The sequence below is a fragment of the Sinocyclocheilus rhinocerous genome, unplaced genomic scaffold, assembly GCF_001515625.1.
Source record: "Sinocyclocheilus rhinocerous isolate Xijiao unplaced genomic scaffold, SAMN03320098_v1.1 scaffold1164, whole genome shotgun sequence".
In the NCBI taxonomy this organism is placed as follows: Eukaryota; Metazoa; Chordata; class Actinopteri; order Cypriniformes; family Cyprinidae; genus Sinocyclocheilus; species Sinocyclocheilus rhinocerous.
Genome location: NW_015643253.1, coordinates 434,496 through 452,575, shown reverse-complemented (window position 1 = coordinate 452,575; position 18,080 = coordinate 434,496). Strand labels below are relative to the sequence as shown.

The 18,080-nt window shown below is 36.4% G+C and overlaps 1 protein-coding gene across 2 annotated transcripts; it reads left to right on the top strand.

Annotated features, from left to right (window-relative positions):
* Positions 1-5,532: 5,532 nt before the first annotated feature.
* Positions 5,533-17,699, top strand: LOC107757246 (podocalyxin-like). 2 transcript variants are annotated; one of them, XM_016574663.1, is made up of 8 exons: positions 5,533-5,951; positions 12,267-12,623; positions 12,750-13,049; positions 14,613-14,782; positions 14,874-14,903; positions 15,711-15,822; positions 15,976-16,187; positions 16,340-17,699. In XM_016574663.1, exons 1-8 carry the CDS (start codon positions 5,918-5,920, stop codon positions 16,535-16,537), a joined length of 1,413 nt encoding a protein of 470 aa, XP_016430149.1. In that variant the 5' UTR covers positions 5,533-5,917; the 3' UTR covers positions 16,538-17,699. The 2 variants fall into 2 exon arrangements, with proteins under 2 accessions (XP_016430149.1, XP_016430148.1); XM_016574662.1 differs by having other exon boundaries at positions 12,705-13,049.
* Positions 17,700-18,080: the final 381 nt, after the last annotated feature.

Sequence of the window (18,080 nt, the reverse complement as noted above, 5' to 3'; positions counted from 1 at the left end):
ACGTGTGGTGTGTGTGTGTGTGTGTGTATATATATATATATATATATGTGTGTGTAATTTTAGATATCATGAAATAAAATTTCAATGGAAGTCTGAAGACCCCCCCCCCCCCCACACACACACACACCCCTACAAAAAAATAATTTCTGCTCCATCCTACACTTTCCTTCCTCTTGTTACCTTCTTTAGTTAGTGTATGCACTTGAAGTCTTGAATGTATGGGAAACACTCCTGTCAGGTCACATTGGTCCCTTAAATTCAGGGACCGGCTAATAATAACACAGACCAACTGCATCCTCCTTTTCAGACATCCCCAGGATGGTGGCCCCATCAAAGGTGACCCAACCCAATGACGGAGCCACATTGTCATGAAGAGGGCTGGTGTGGATCTCCTGTCCTGGCTCCATCAGCTCTACAGTAGCATTCTGAGATAATCTACAGGCTCTGGGCTATCAGACCAGAGGCAGATAGATGATCCTTCTGCAGGTCAAAGGTCATATCTAAACACCTACACTGAGTGTTTCCTTGTAGAGGTTAAGAGACTGTTCCACTGTTCATGGTAAATGTTCCAAACCTAGATCTTGGTCTGGTCACTCATGTCATGATGCATCTGAATTTAAAAGTCACTTTTTGCAAACGCCATTTGTGAAATAGCAAAATCTCATCAATAATCTTTTGTTTGTCACATAATGCCACTTAGATGTATATGTTCTCAAAGACATTGATGTACATTTTTTTTTTACTGTATTTATTTTTAGTCTAGACGCAAAGCTATGGAGGAACTGGAGTGTCATAAACAAAGTTTTTTTTTTTCCAAAATAAAAATAGAAACCGAAAATTTAACAATTTAAATAGACATTTTAAACTGCTTATTTAATTTCTCTTGAAAAATATAGATAAATGTAACAATAAGAAATATCATTAGTACGGTAATTAACTTTTCAAGTTGACAAATATATAGACATTATAAACAGCTTTTTTTAATGTTAGTTAAATGTAACAATAAAATAACACAATGTTCATTTATTTTACATTTGTTGTTAAATTGAGTAATGTTTTTAAAAATAGTGTGTGTACACACACACACATATATATATAATGCTTGATGCATTTTTAAATGATATACACATTCCTCCATACAAAGACTGGGGCCTTTCTAAGGCACGTATCATTATTAATACTTTTCATATTAGGGATTTCAGGACCGGGCAGAAGATAAAGATGAAAAAAACCTATAGACTTACATTTGAAGAGGCTAATATAGGGACTAGAATGTCATGTCACTTGATGGTGGGCTGTTTTCACTTAGACCTGTAAGAAACCACATAGCAACAACAACCTAGCAATGACTTTTGAAGGCCAACCTATTTTTTTCACAATATGTAAACATAGGCCTATAGTTTCAAAGCTTGTTACTGTTTAATAAAGCTATTTATTCATGATTCGACAATAAATATGCTACATACAGTGTTGGACGGCTGCGTGGAAGATCTGAAAGACATTTCTTCACTCACTAAAATACTATAACTGCCTGTTGAAAATGAGGAGGTTTTAAACACGTGTTTAAAACAAGTGTTTGGACTGAAAGAGGTAGAAATAAACAAAGGATTTGTGGAGAATGGTACTGTTAGCAACAGATGAGAAAAATAAACTAGATCATAATATTGGAGGAGTTACCTATTTAAACACATTCTCTCACACACACAAGGTCCTGTTTTTCCTCCCGGGGATAGACTCCGGTTGGTACCAGGCTGCTGATAAAGAGGTGCAGAGTGTCCTGTGTCCTGACAACTCCTAAATCACTTTCAAGGACACACACATACATTTATCTCACAGTAAAAGAGAGAGTTCAGGCAACATATGCAAGATTATGCAAATGTTATTCTGATGGTTCAGAGACACCATGCAGAATGTTTGACATGTCAACCCTGTTTTGAATCTGCTGCATTCGTATGTGTCATGTTGCCTGTACTCCTCTGTCGTTTTAAGCTTTGAGTTTTAATGTACACACACACACACACACACACACACACACACACTGACCACCTGTGCCTCTGAGAGCATGTTCAGTCTCTCCATTTATCATTACCATATCTCACTGACAAACCAGGTATCATCCCTCCAGGAAAACTGTTAAAGACTTTCCCATGTGGGAGTACGACATGCTGGTGAAGTCTTGAAGAGAAAACCATGTAAATCATTTTTGGTAGGTTAATTTTGTGAAGTAATATTTTGTGATTTTGTGAAGTGAAATAAAATAAAATAAAATATCACAAAATTATTTAGCAGAAAGCTGTCCTGATAGTTTTCTTTTACCAAAGTAAATGGGTACTGCACCCGTCATACTCAAAAAATGACCAAAAACAAATAAAATAAAATAAAAATAAACATTTTTGCCCAATTGTCTCTATGATGTTGTGAGCCTAAATATGAATTGAATTGAATTAAATTAATCATCTAGATTAAAATACCTAGATTTTTTTTGTGCTTGGATCACAACAAAATGTAAATAATAATAATAATACTATTATATTAGATTACATTAAATTAATACCTAAATCTATTACTGTACCTACACACATTATTATATCTATATATAATCATATGTTCATTCATTCATATGTTTTTTAATGTGTTTTTTATTTTAATTTTATTAGGTATATGTGTGTATATCTTTCATTTTAGAAGTTTTGTCATGTTTGGTTCAGCTTAAAAAATAATAACCCCAAATTGAACTTTTTCTTTACAAGACAAAAAAAATTTGTCACCAACACCCTGTGAATTAATAAAGTATTTTAGTTAAATTGTCTTCATTGCAGGATGAATCATTTAGAAATATTCAAAAATTCAAGCTGCTTGCTTTTTGAATCACAAAACAACCTCAGATAACTGGAACATGGAATGTGAGCGCTGGACATCTACAGTACACACTACACACGTTCCACATATCTGAAGAATGCATGCCGTAAATCTCAAGATAAATTCAATAAAGAAGCTTTAGAAATGGTATTCATCATGAGGGAGGCTTGGCCCTGCCTTGTCAGTGCTTGGCACGGCGTCTCAACGCATCTAAAGAGCGAGAGTGAATGAGCGCCTGCATTCTTGGAATGCTCTTAGCATTGTGGCTCTTTAATGAGGCAGGGTGAGCGCGCGCTCTCCCTGTGACAAACCCTTGCACGACTGAGCTACCGATGGATGGGAGGCGTGAAGCCAGACGTGAGAGTGCCGGCCTCTAGCCTTGCGACCCCCGAGCTGTTTAACATGCGATCCATCACTCGCCGCACTGCGAAGAGTGTCAGAAGGGCACCCTCAAAAATCTGGCCCAACAAAGTTCTCTAGTTATACAAATGCTTTACATTGCAAGATAGAGCTGGATATGTGTGTGTATGGAGTTTTAATACTATTTTCTTCTGAGAAGTCAACTTTTCCAGGCCAAAAGATCTGAAATTAAACTGAACCATAAACGCTGAATGGTAAAATCACTGTAAAATGGTCATAAACTAGATAAAATAAAACAGATTTAGTGCAGACTCATTTTTATTTATTTATTTGTTTGTTTGTTTGTTTGTTTGTTTGTTTGTTTGTTTGTTTTCCAATTCCCCAATGGCCTAGAAACTGCCAAGTAAGAAAGGAATGAAGTTAATTAATTAATTAATCAATTCATTAATTAACATTCAATTAAACATAAAATAAAATAATGGAAAATAAAATGGAAAAATGGCCTGTAGAAACTGCCAATCAGTCAGTCAATCAATCAATCAATCAATAAAAACATTCATAAAATACAATCAAATGGACACACTACAATTGTTTGTGGAGTTCATGTATGCAGAATGATATATGAAAATAGCACAATTGCCTGTAAAAACTGGCAAGTCAAAATAAATAATTAAATTAAAAATAAAAGAAATAATTGAAAAATGTGTGGTAGAAACTGCAGAGTCAAAATAAATAAATACATTTAAAAAAAATTAAATCCAAACATGCATAAAATAAAATAAAATGCACACACTAAATTTATTTGTGGAGTTCACATATACAGAAAGGTATATGAAACCTTACACATACAGGTTATTGCCAGAGCCATAAGGCTACTGAACTAAGAACAAAACGTGTAGACTTTAAGTCCAATACCAACATAAACACTACATTTCTTTGCCCAGCTGCTGGCATTACGACACAATTGTAAGAATCAGGGAGCATTTACACTTGACAACACACACACAACATACACGGCCCGACTCAACTAAAGTGTAAGATAAAGAACAGAAGTTCTTGAAAGACAATTTAAACCAGTTTGTTTCTCCACATAACAATGGATTCAGTCTCCAAATGTTTCGTATTTAGATCGTTAAGAGGGCAAACAGGCTATCACAGCAGCTATTTCAGGACAGAGAGATAGAGACGCCCAGGAAGTATGACCAACACCCATGTGTTTATCTCCCTTTGTGCAGCACCCAAAACATTTCCCCTCTACCATTCATAACACTCACAAATGACATGACAGGAGTTTTGTCACTGCTCTGATCTAACGTTTCCTATTGACTGGTTACAACAGAGGGCCTTCTCTGGGCCCAGACTGAGCTAATGCTATAATTAATGGGGCATAAGAAGATGCCCATGAGTGGAGGTCACAAAAGGTCACAGTTCATGAAACAAAAATTGAATGGAGGTATTGTCTTTTATGGCACTTAAAAGCAAACATGAATTTCCCAACGTAAAACAGGAGCTTTTGAAGTCTGGTTGTCATGGTTATTGGCTTGGTGACTGGTGTGTGCTGGCAGTGTGAGATCTGGCCTTCACTATCTGCACAGCAAACTCCACGCCAGCTGCACTTACAGATAGCTTTCTCAGACTAATTAGTTTTCTGACAAATTTGCGAAACTTCATCAAATATGGGACCTGTTGACATCCATGGCAAATTTCTCTAACTAATCTACTGATTAATTATATTAAAAACAAAACAAAATGACATTACAAAGTCTGCAAGTGCAAGGCTATACAGTAAAATGATGCATATTGTGATTCTTTAGTTATTGTCCCAGCAAAATTAAATGAAATTAAATGTTTTAGTTCATTTATTACAGCATGTTACATAAGAAACAACAATTTTTTGAACAACAAAAATATTTTATGACATCAAATTATGTAATTAATAACAAATTATATATTATTAGAAATATAATATTATAAATATACAATTATTATTAATTAAATATTATATGTTTCATAATATTATAATTATAATACATTTAATTATATAATGCACTATTATTATTATTATTTCAGACATAACTAGAGCAGACAATATTACTCATGGGTCATGTGTCTAGTCCATGAACAAAAATATTGAATTAATATTGTTATTATTATTCTTATTAACGTAATTTTATAATTTATATAATTATTATTATTTTGGCCACATCCTTAAATACGGACTTGACATGCAATACAGTGACATGCATGATGTTAGACATAACTAGACAGTATATTATTCATGGGTCTAGTCCTGTGTCTGCCCAGCCCTCTCTATTGGGTCCCCCCTGCCCTGCGTGAGCTGACACATCTCAGACCTGCTCTGAGATCCGCCGTACAAGCGTGGCAACGGCAGCACTGCAGACGACTCCACGCATTCACTTCATCACAATCCGCGCAGCCAAGGAAACCCACCAAAACTTTGCCCCCCAAATCCCCGGCCCCTCAGGGTTGGGTAGAGCCGCAGAGAAGCAGCAGCGCAAACAAAAACACTCCTCTTGGCGTTAAGATAAAAAAAAAAAATAAATTTAAAAAAAAAACAGATACAGACTCGAGACGATAAGCGGAACCGATCAGCCTCTCCACGTACATTTTCATGCTAAACTTTTTCTGAAGTCAGCTTGGAACGCGGAGCAGCGAGCATCAAACTGACGGACTGAAAATGGCAATCACAAGGACAGTCATCGTTGTATTAGGTGAGTTTACGTTCACTTAAGGATGTGCTTAAATGTTAAACTTGAACATTTCTCATATTTATTATTAGCATTAATCGCATCGATATAACTGAATTAGCTCATTCACGGTTGATCATTCAAACACCTCTTTTGAATATGAACTTCGTGGTTTTAGAACTTTTTAAATATTTAAATGTTTTAAATTCAATAAACGTTCTTACAAAATTCTCCATAACGTCATAATGATTTAAACCGTTAAGTTAGGCTACTTTGTCAGATTCCTATAGCAGCAATAGAGATAGGACTTTTAACATTTAGTTCACATTTATAGGCTAAGTGGTAATTCTTGAGTAACTTTAAGTAATGAGTCAAAAATATTAATTTTCGTGTTAAGGAGAAACATTTGCTTGTTACTGTTTATAAGGGCTTACTGTTTTACCATATGAAAATAAAAATCCATTTATGTCAAACGCTTACTTGCCAGCTAACAAAGAACGTTTTCAGAACTTTAGCCAATGTTAATAGAACGTAAATAGAACGTTTGTTCACAAACCTTTAGCACAAAAGCATTATTGACGATGTTTATGGAACGTTTTATTTCTGAAACGTTTTGTTGGAGGTTCATCTTTTTTCCCCAGAACATTCAGAGAATATTCAAACATTCCCATAATGTTTGCAAAATTATAAAATGCAATGTTCTCTTAACGTTCACACTATAAATAAAAACTAAGTTTATTATAACTAACATTTCCATAACTAAGAACGTTAGCAAAACGTTCTTAGAATATATTTTTGTTAGCTGGGTTGTCTTTGTCTCTAACATTTTTGCCCTGAGCCCTTGTTAATTTCTGGCCCTTTCTGTCATTTAGATAAATTAACGAATGGGGGGGAAAAAACTGTTGTATTGGAATTCCTACAAAATTTTGATGAACATATTCTCATATAAATTCATATTTGAATGCACATAATCTGTTCAGCATTATGTCTATGACTTAAGATAGTTATCATAAAACAACTTACATTTTGCTGACAGTGATGGCTACTAATCAGTACCTGACCGCATGTGTATATGTAGATATAACAGTGGCAGAAAATCCTGGTTAGAGCTCTTAGTGCAGCATCTGTGCCGCTCAACATTTCTGTCAGCTGCTTTTTTGAAATTACGAACAGTGACACAATTACAGATGCAGTGTGCGTCTCAGACTCAAGAGGGATGTGAGGGAGGACTGTTATTCTTTAATTATCAGTGCGGTGCACCTGCCTATCCAGACATCTGACTGACGGTCATTAGAAAAGTGCTCCTGTTTTGTTTACCCAACCTTGTAAAAAGCATCATAAGCACTTTTGACTCTACTCTGTCTCAGTCAGCCTTTTCTAAAAAGGTCTGATTAATTGTTTGAAATTGCATTGAAGGCTTTCTTGTAGCGCAGCAAGTGAGGATGCTGTAATCTCAGCTTTTCTGAACTTCAAGGTTGATCAAAGTTAGGCCTGTTTCCACATTGTTTAACTCGAGTATTTATAAAAGGTTCCCTGTGTGTTGATAGACCTGAATTTTGAGGGCTTCCTCGTGTTGCATTAGGTTTCCTCCATCCTCTACTGTCAAGAAAGCCTCAACATTTATATCAGCCAAAATAAACTGATTGCAACAAAGTATCCTTTGGCAGCGCTCCTGTCTCGATGCAGCCTGACAGGGCCATCTTACACAAGGCTTGGGAAAGTGTGGAATAATGGATAGGAAAGTGTTCTGTCAACATCCCTGTTCCCAGGGAAGGTGTGGCACTTATTTCCTCTCTCCTCTGCTCCGTTCCTGTTGCTCTCTCTGTCTTACTACATCTCTCAGCCAAATGATCCAACTTTTTCTGATAAAAGAGATTATTCAAGGAATGAAACACTGATTTATATGACGCAAGAGTAGATGAGACACCCAAGGGTTGTAGTGAATTACCATGCTTTTTAAAGACCCCATGGAAAGCCTTTATATGCATGATTTTCTGTCCTGTGTTGAGGACGTCTTTCCTATTTGCACAGGACGTTTGGGTGGGGTAATGTGAAGGGCTTGTCCCTTTTTAAATAGCTAATTTAGTTTGCATTACAGCTATAAACTAGAAGCCGGTGATCCAAAAAATAAATCCTAAATCACGGTATAATTTTATACCACAATAATAACACAAAAAAAGAAATAGTGGAATAAAATTGAAATACATGTTATTTAATGACGTAAATAGCCTACTTTAAAAATCAAAGGGATTCTATTATTATTATTATTACTTTTTTGGGGGGGATTCTGGAAACAAACCTCACAGATTTAGCACAGTATACACTACTGTGCAAAAGTTTGGGATCAGTTATGTTTCTTAATGTTTTTGAAAGAAGACTCTTAAGGCTGCATTTGTTTGATCAAAACTGAAAAAAATGTTGTTTAATGATATTACACAATTTAAAACAACTGTTTTGTATTTTAATATATTTGTAATGTAATTTATTCCTGTGATGCAAAGCTGAATTTTCAGCAGTCATTACTCCAGTCTTCAGTGCCACGTGATCCTTCAGAAATCATTTAATATGCTGTTTTGGTGCTCAATTATCACTGTTTAAAATAGGCTTTGCCACTTAATATTTTTGGTGGAAACCAACATTTTTTCAGCATACTTTGATGAACAGAAAAGTCAAAAGAACAGAATTTATTTGAAACTGAAATATTTTGTAACAATGTAAAAGTCTTTACTGCCACCTTTGATTAAATTATTTTATTTATCAAAATAACACTATATTTTGACCTGACTTGGCCTCAAACTATTAGAAACTATTAATGGACTAAAAGCCACAATTCTGATTTCATGTGGTCTTAATGTGGCACCAAGAAGTAATGTAATTCCCTGCTTAACGTGTGAGTGTCTAATATTTATAGGGAGACGTGTAAGGGAAAGAGAGGGAGAGACTGGCCTCCATATCTTGAGATTGCAAAAATGGCCCCTCTGTCATTCTCCCCCTCCTTTTCTGATCTGCTTATTATGTATAATGTCTGCAACTGGCACTACCGCGATCTTCAACTCCCTTCTCTAATCCAACCTCTAACCCGGCCTCCCCTCTCTACCCACAAATCCTTCATTTTATCACTCGGATACTTTGCACCATTAGCAGCTAGTCTTTCTTAGCCAAAAGAAAAAAGAAAAAAAAAACACCTCACACATTCTCTAGCAAATGAACTCAAATCAGCTCACCATTACTGGGTGTTTGCGATTATTTAAAAATTCTTTATCCTTAAATGAAAAAAACTTCAGCTTTGATACTTCACACTCTGAGTATTCAGTCCTAAAAAGCTTGATACAGTTCTATTAGTACGCCACAATGACATCTTGATAGTGTGTATCATGAGGAATGCGTTTGAGTCAACCCTCTCAGACTCCTCCTTCCTTTCTTTCTGTCTGTCTTTCATTCATTGTGTGCATTTTTATATTCACAGTCCCTCTCCTCACCTCAGTAGAGGGGGTTAGTTGTGACTCAGCTCCATAAAGGAGCCCCCAATCCCCATCTTCCCCGCCCCCCCCTCCTGTTGGGCCGATGGGCCTGTTCAGTTACCCCTGAATAGGACACTATCATGGGGAGTGGGGGTAAACTAGGGGCCCAAAGAGGTCCTGCACGCAGCTGGAGAGGGGGGTGGTAGACTGAGGGTGTGCATGTCCTATTCAAAGAAATTAGTACAATACAATATAATACAACTTTATTAATCCCCAAGAGACAATTAAGCAACAATTTACAACTTTATTAATGCCCTAATAATAGCAATATAATAGCAATACAAACATAACTTTGTTTTCCATTTATTACATAACACTCCTGGCCACAAAATTGCCCCTTCAAATGAAATATTTTTTACTTTTTCGACAAAGCTGGATAAACTTATTGGATTGATCATTGCCATTTTCACAAACTTTTCACTACCAGTCAAAAGTATGAAATAATTATGTTTTTGAAAAAAGTCTCTTATGTTCACCAAGGCTGCATTTATTTGATCAAAAATACAGCAAAAACAGTATTATTGTGAAATATGATTACAATTTATAAAATAACAGTTTTCTGTTTATTAAAATTGTAACAATAAATTGTTAAATTCTAATAATATTTAAGTTATTTCAAATTGTAATTTAAAATGAAAATTATTTTAATTGAATTGTAAAATAATTTAATGCTGTCATGGCAAAGCTGAATTTTCAACAACCAAAAAGTGTATCACAGTTTCCACAAAAACATTAAGCGGCAATAACTTTTCATCATCAATAATAATAATAAGTATTATTAATAATTCAGCTTTGCCATCATATAAATAAATAACATTTAAAAATATATTAAAATAGAAAACAGTTATTTTAAACTCTAATAATCTTTCACAATATTACAGTTTGTTCTGATCAAATAAATTCAGCCTTGGTGAATATAATAGATTTCTTTTTAAAAACATTTAAAAATCTTAATTATTCCAAACAAGACTTCCAACCAACGTTCTGACAACAATCCTGAGAGACACAATGAATGAGTCCAAAAGAGAAAAATACAATATTTTAGCCTACAAATACAGGATCACCTACATTTGATCTGATCCCAATCGTTAAGATGAGTGAGTTGAGCTCCTGTTATCAGGGATTGCTGAAACGGTACCTCCAGAATCTCAGTGAGAGTGTGGGAGTCTGTATAACAGATAAAAGAGCATATTATATGCCTCTGTGAGGGGCTACCCATGACTATGATGTATCTATGTAGGTGAAATGTCTGCATTTTCTCCAAACCGTCTCTACATTGATAGTGTTAGGACCAGCAGCCTTGACAGTGGGTAATAAACAGACCGCAACTGACAGCAGGGTCAACGATGGATTCAATCCTAAACAATGGAACTAATGGAAACCACAGGGTGATGATGAAGGACGATAAGAGTCAAAAAACCAATCTTAAATTTCCCATTACTCAAATAAATGTGCATTTTAAACTCATTTTCAATGTGTTTCACTGTAATTAATTGGATTCTTAAAAACAAGGACCAAAGCAGTGCAGCGAAAAGGCTTAGTTTAACAGTTAAGTCTAGAGCTGTGATAGGCAGTCGTGCTGATTAGCAGTGGACATATCTTTGGAGACGCAAGGCTATGTGATAAGATGGTGATTACACAGAGGGCTAAATGATAGACAGCACTGACTCACCAACCAAAATAAACAGCCTCTCATTACTAACCCCTATCCTGACAGCAACAATGCCGTGTTTCTACAACATCCTCAACTGATTGTTCTGACATCCCAGTGGGGCAAGATTTACAAGATCTTCATACTGGGTGGCTAGCTCTGGTAAAAAGCACTAGGAACAGTTGAAGTTAATTGTGTAAATGTAGAATTTATTGCATAAAGTCTTGGACTGATTGATATAAACAGTATATATATTTAATATTGGGTTTGTCTTTGACAAAATATATTTGTAAAATAATAGTAAAGCAACTGTAACTGTGATAAATACTGGGTCAGTGGCTAGAAGTCTGTCGATTACCAAATATATAATTATGAACTTGAGAGCCACAAGTTAGGAAAAAGCTATTGTTTTAAGCCTCAAGAGACTATGTGGCAGATTTGGACACCATTGTTTTGGCATCTGTGGTTCCACCCAAAAGAGGTGTGCTACTTCCTAAGTTATTGTATGGAGTGTCCTGTCCAGCTCACTAAAAACAGAGAAAAACTCCCACTACCATGTGACATCTAGACATAATAACAATAAGAGGTGCTTGAAGAAAAAAAAAAAATCGATAGCCATCTGATACCTCAAGAAAGAAGGAAATAAGGAACTTGCTCAACATATGTGTTGTAAAAATACAACAAGAAAATCTGTATAAATTAGCTATATAAACCCAAAGCCATTTTGAAGTATACAATAAATACTGCTGTGGAAAATTTGCTGTGCTACATGATATTAGAATACACATAAAGACTGACTCTGTAAAAATAAATGAGCTTAGCTCTTGCTTCTTGTTTACAGTGTTTATTACCGGATAAACAATCAGCAAAAATACTCCCTGAAAGTAGCTAAATTTGGTTGTTACTTTTAAAGTGTTTTTGACTGAACACACAAGACACTGTTCCGTTTCAATGACTGTTGCAGTAACTCATCAGAAATGAAGCTACTTGTTAGCATGTATAAAAGCAGTTAACACTGCCTCTTTTTGACTTCAACATTTAAAAACAGTTTACACTGCTATTGTGTACCTATAATGCAGCGTTATAGAAATTTCACACAACCGATTAGAAATCTTGAGTTTGCAGATATATTTTTTCTTAACTAGCTGTTTTCTTTGTTTCCCATAGGTGCCCTCATGTATAGCATGGCATCCGCAGCAGTCAATCCTTCTGACCCAGCCACGCAAAATGATCCATCTGACTCAGCCACGCAATCCGGTCCTTCTGACCCTTCTGACCCAGCCGCGCAAAATGGCTTGTCTGACCCAGCCACACAGTCTGTTTCTTCTGACCCAGCCGCGCAATCCAGTCCTCTTGATCCAGCCGCGCAATCCGGTCCTTCTGACCCAGGCGTGCAATCCGGTCCTTCTGACCCTTCTGACCCAGCAGCGCAATCCGGTCCTTCTGACCCTTCTGACCCAGCTATGCAATCCAGTACTTCTGACCCAGCTGCACAATCTGGTCCTTCTGACCCTTCTGACCCAGTTGCGCAGTCCGGTTCTTCTGACCCTTCTGAGCAATCCGGCCCTTCTGACCCACCCGTGCAATCCGGTCCTTCTGACCCACCTGTGCAATCCGGTCCGTCTGATCCGTCTGACCCAGCCGCCCCAGCCGCGCAATCCGGTCCTTCTGACCCTTCTGACCCAGCCGTGCAATCCGGTCCTTCTGACCCAGCCACGCAATCCAGTCCTTCTGACACAGCTGCACAACCCAGTCCTTCTGACTCAGCTGTAAAACCCGGTCCAGCTGACCCAGCCGTGCAACCCAGTCCTACCAAATCACCTGAGAAACACGGTCCAGCTGACCCAGCAATGCGACTCGACCCTTCTGACCCAGACACAGCACCCAGTCCTTCTACAGAGCCTTCCAAACAGATTACAACTGGCAAAAAAAACAACACTGGGTCACCAAGTAAGATTTTCTTCACACTGGTACAGTCTTTATGACAAAAAAATTAGATTACAACAAATATAGACAACTGCACAATTTCAACAACTTAAAAATCTGTAAATTATATTGATGGAAAATTCTGTCATCATTTATTCACCCTCATGTCATTCCAAACCCCTATGACTTTCTTTTCTCATTGGACCACAAAAAGGAAAACATTTGAAGTACATTTACATTTGATAAACGCAGCAGTAACCAGGAGGCTTTCATGTTCCTAAAAAGATAAGAAAACAAACAGAGGTACCTTAAAGTCTGCATGAAAATTCATCCTAAATGTATGTTATTGATCTTATTGTAAATGATTTAACTGTGCATCTTTCTTTCTTTATTTTTCTTTGAACCTAGTTTGACTTTTTTTTTTTTTATAATTTAATGACCCCAAAATTGTAATCAAAATGTCATAACAATCTTACAGTGAAATGACAGATGTCTCTCTGGTGACACATTCCAGACTTCTTTAATCATTAATCAGCTTAAACCCTCCACAATTTACTGCAATCTTGCATTCAGATCTTGAGTTCAATGCTCATCTCAAATTCCAGTGATTTCAACATATGGATAGAAACAAGTCCCCGCCCACGGATATGTACAAGGCTGTCGCTAGTGGGGAGAAAGGTAGTGACAATTATAGGGGCCCACGGATTGGGGGGGGGGCCTGGCGATTTCAGCCGACTGCCTGAGGCCAGCATAAAAGACGCTCAGGACAGTTGATGGTCCACTGGTGTGCATCTTCATGAAAACTTATCATTTGCATGTGTTTTTAAGCCTTGCCAATTTAAACATTAAAGAGATTTTAAAGCATTCAAGCACTAGATCGCAAAAAAGTACTCATGGGCTGTGTTCGGTGTGCACACAGAGAGCCGCGTTTCAGCCACGCAAACACCGAATTGAGTTCTCTTTCGCGTCTCCTTGCACTTGAACAAACAAATACACCTCGCCAATTTAAACATTCAAGCGCAATATATATATATATATATATATATATATATATATTCTTTTTTCATAATCTGTCTCTCAGATATGTCACAATATGGAAGAAAAGATCTCCCGCTCAGAAGCCAAGACTGCATGCTGAACTGAAAAAATGTATAGCCTGAATGCAATAAATACAAATGTAAAGACCAATATGTGTGTCATTACCAAATGTTGCCCTATACCTTAGCTCTGAAATCTTGATCAGTTACAAAACAAAATGCAGTTTGGCATCACTGAAATCTAATCAACATAATGTTTATAATATGCAATTGTGATTTGAGGGCAAGACTTAAGTGAATATCCTAAATTTCAATTTACACATATATTATTTTCATGTTGGCCTCTTTAATGCTACTTTTATGTTTTTAGCTTCACAGCCTTTTATTGTATGGCAAAGAACATTGTGAACAGCCTCCAAAATATATTCTTTTGTGTTTCACGGATGCAATAAAAGCATGTAAAGAATGACATGAGGGCCAGTTAAGGAAGACAGAATCTAATTTTTGTTTAAACTACTAAAAAGCATTTACTTTTCATGTCACTTTTCAGCTAAATTACTCACCACAGCAGCACCTGATTTTACAACTACTATTTCTAAGAGTCTTCAGACAATGGAAATACAAACAACCATCGCTCTGGTCACAACAGCCCTGCCTCTGGACCCGCGTACACATAAGGAAAATACTGGGACTGGCACCTCTCAGCCTGTATTCAATCATGTAAAACATTAACATTCATGTGTTTTTCTTATATATTGTTGATATATACTTATATACTTCCTGCTGATCATGTTGATTTTCTCTTCTGCAGAATTCCTTTGACCTAAGCAGCAGCAGTAAGGTGAGTACATGAATGACAAAAACATCTATGAATAAAATTTCTATTTTTTGTTCTTCAAAGATTTCAGTCACTGATCCCCAAAGGTCCCCTTACATTCATTTTCCACTGAGATGACAGGAAATACTGTTTCATCTCTTTAAAAAAGTGCATGTTTTCATCAGGTGGAAGGTATCAAGATATCAATATCAAGAACCTCTATAAACTCTGAATGTTTAAAGACATTGTTAAATAACAGTAAAATCAATCACAAAACTAAGGAAGCCTGTTTCCACCACACAATAACAAATAAAATAGGTAATTGTGAATAACCTCAAAATTCATACTTTTTTTCCGCCGAAATTTTGAGTTTATATCTTATTTCCCAGAAATGCAAGATAACATCTTACAACTTTTTTTCTCAGAAATGCAAGACAAAGTCAGAATTGAGAGACCTAAATGTGCAATTCTAACAAGAATTGCAAGATGTTATCTAGCCATTCTAAGAAAAGTCGAAATTGTGAGACAAACTCGCAATTGCAAGATGAAAAGTTGCAATTAGCTTTTTTTTTTTATTCCGTGAAAAAAAGAAGAGTGAATTCAGAATTCACAGGAAAAAAGTCAGAACTGCAAGATGAGAACAAGTCAGAATTCTCAGTGTATACTTTTTATCTCACAATTCAGAACAATCTATTAAATTAAAACATTTCTTGGCCAACAACAGTATGCAAAGTGACCGACTTCACAAAACCTAGATTCTCCTTAAAAATGATCAAAACATGAAGCCAAACATGAAGTGCTACCATTTTAATATTTGTTTTGTTTGATCAGGGGAACGCCGTGCGTGAAGCCTGTAAGACGCTGGGTCAGAAGATGAAAGGAAATTGCACGGTGATCGTGGAAATTCATGACAAACGTTTAATTGCAAAAGTTACAATAGATGGTGAGGGAAATGCTACGGCTTCCGAATAGATTAAACCCTCATAAGGAGGAACCACTGGATTCAGTGCTTGCCATATTGTGTTCGGTTATCAATACAACAACAATAAAATATTTAATAAAATGTATAATAATTCGCTTCGTTTTCCATTTACAGCTGATCAAAAGATACAGCCAGAAAACTACAAACCTCCAGAACAGGTCAGTGGATATACAGACAATAATACTTTGCAGAAAGAAGATGTGAGCAAGGACACGATACCAGACATGTTGATCGCCATCTTGGCTTCTTGTGGCGCTTTGGTGCTCATTCTGTGCTGCTTTGCTGCGTACTGCACTTATCATCGCAGATCCTACAGGAAGAACCAGGTAATACTCAATTCCAAACACAAAGATGAATCAGATGTACTCGCATTGCTTGATTCGGGCCCTACTTTCAATAAACTTGTATATGAATGTTCTGAATGATTCAAGTCAAAGTGTTACGCTGTTTAACATCCCAACATGCACTTTTACCTCGGCAGCAACACCTGACGGAAGAGATGCAGACAGTGGAGAATGGCTATCATGACAATCCCACGCTGGAGGTGATGGAGGTACAGCCGGAGATGCAAGAGAAGAAACTGGCATTGAACGGGGAGTTCAACGACAGCTGGATCGTCCCCATGGACAACCTGCTGAAAGAGGACATACCTGATGAAGAAGACACCCACTTGTAATGGCACCGGATGAGCTGTCAGGAGAGAGAAACCTGCTGCTCTCATAACGGTGGATGGTGAACGGCCAGAATGTAGAGAAAGCGGAGACTGACATAAAGACTATCAAACATCAGTTGTTTTCATTTGGTGCCTGGATGTACATGCTGTAAGTAGGTAGTTAAATGCTAAGTATGTGCTAGAAATAGAAGAAAAGTTTCAAGTTTTGTGTGTCACTGCGTATGGGAAAATCTAAATTCTGTAAATGGAACGTCAATGCATTCCATTTTCTTCCAATCTATGGCCTCTCTTTGTGCCTTAACATTTTTTTTATCACACTTAGATGTTTCAAAACCAATAGTTTTCTAATAAACAATTTGATGAGCAAAAAATATATAACAAACATTGGCTAAAATATCCAATTTTTTATTTAAAACTGAATGATAAAAAAAAAAAAAGAATTTAGATTTTCCACTGCAATGCATTTTGGGGACTGCATTCTCTAAATGTGAAGCTGCCTTAGAATTTGGCCAAAATAAGGCATACATTTCACTGTCTTTGCATTAGGAGTGTGCTTTATGGTGCCTTAAAATGTTATCAAGCAAAGTCAAGTTTAAGTTTCACATGAAAAATTACTCCATGTTTCTCTAAAGTGATATATTCAGGATTCAAGTTCACAGTTTCTGACCAGTGAATTTCCATGATTTTCCCATGAACTTTCAAATCAAAGTTACAAATACAAAGTTGTTTCTACCAGATAAAAGTGAGCATAAATTATTATTATTATAGAAATTTCCATCACTTTTCCCATGAATTTTTGAGGCCCAGAAAACACATCTAGGATCGTGGGAACCTTGTATTATTTCCTGAGAGGAATTATAACAGTTTTGCTTGTATGTAATGCTTATTTCTATGCTTCTTCCACAATTTGTTTGTTTTCTGTTTAGGGAAGATTAACTCTCATAGGCACCAAATTACGCTTTGACCAATGGATAATTCATCCTGGTAAATTAGACTATGGGTCAAAAGTATGTGACCCCCATGACTGGCAGATAACTTTTTCATTATCTGCTCCATCTGTGTTGGTCATCATACCAGTATGAAGGTTTTCATTCTCGTCAACCTGAAACATTTGACACTAAATCCAACACAACTCACTTACATTCTTTAAGTTTAGTTACAGGTATAAAACCATAATGTGTCATTGTCTTTAATCAGAATTTTCAGTTTAGTGCATTGATCATCTTTTTCTTTGGGGATGTTTTATTTAACTGTTTTAATGCTGATTTCACCAAAACATTTTTTTTTTAAATTGTATTTACATGCACTACACAAATTTTCAATATAAGGGATTCACTACTGTTTCCGTTTAGCTGTTGTACTTCCACCAAAGTGTTAAGGTTGAATTTATAGTTGTATTCTGTATTTGAAGTCAGTTTGCTGCTGTGTGCAAACGACAGGGGTCTGATACACTGGAAGCTGCATCTCCGTCAGATCGGACGGGGATGGCCATGATTTCTAATATAAATAAATATGTTTGGGTTTTTTTTAAGCGTTTTTTTCTCAG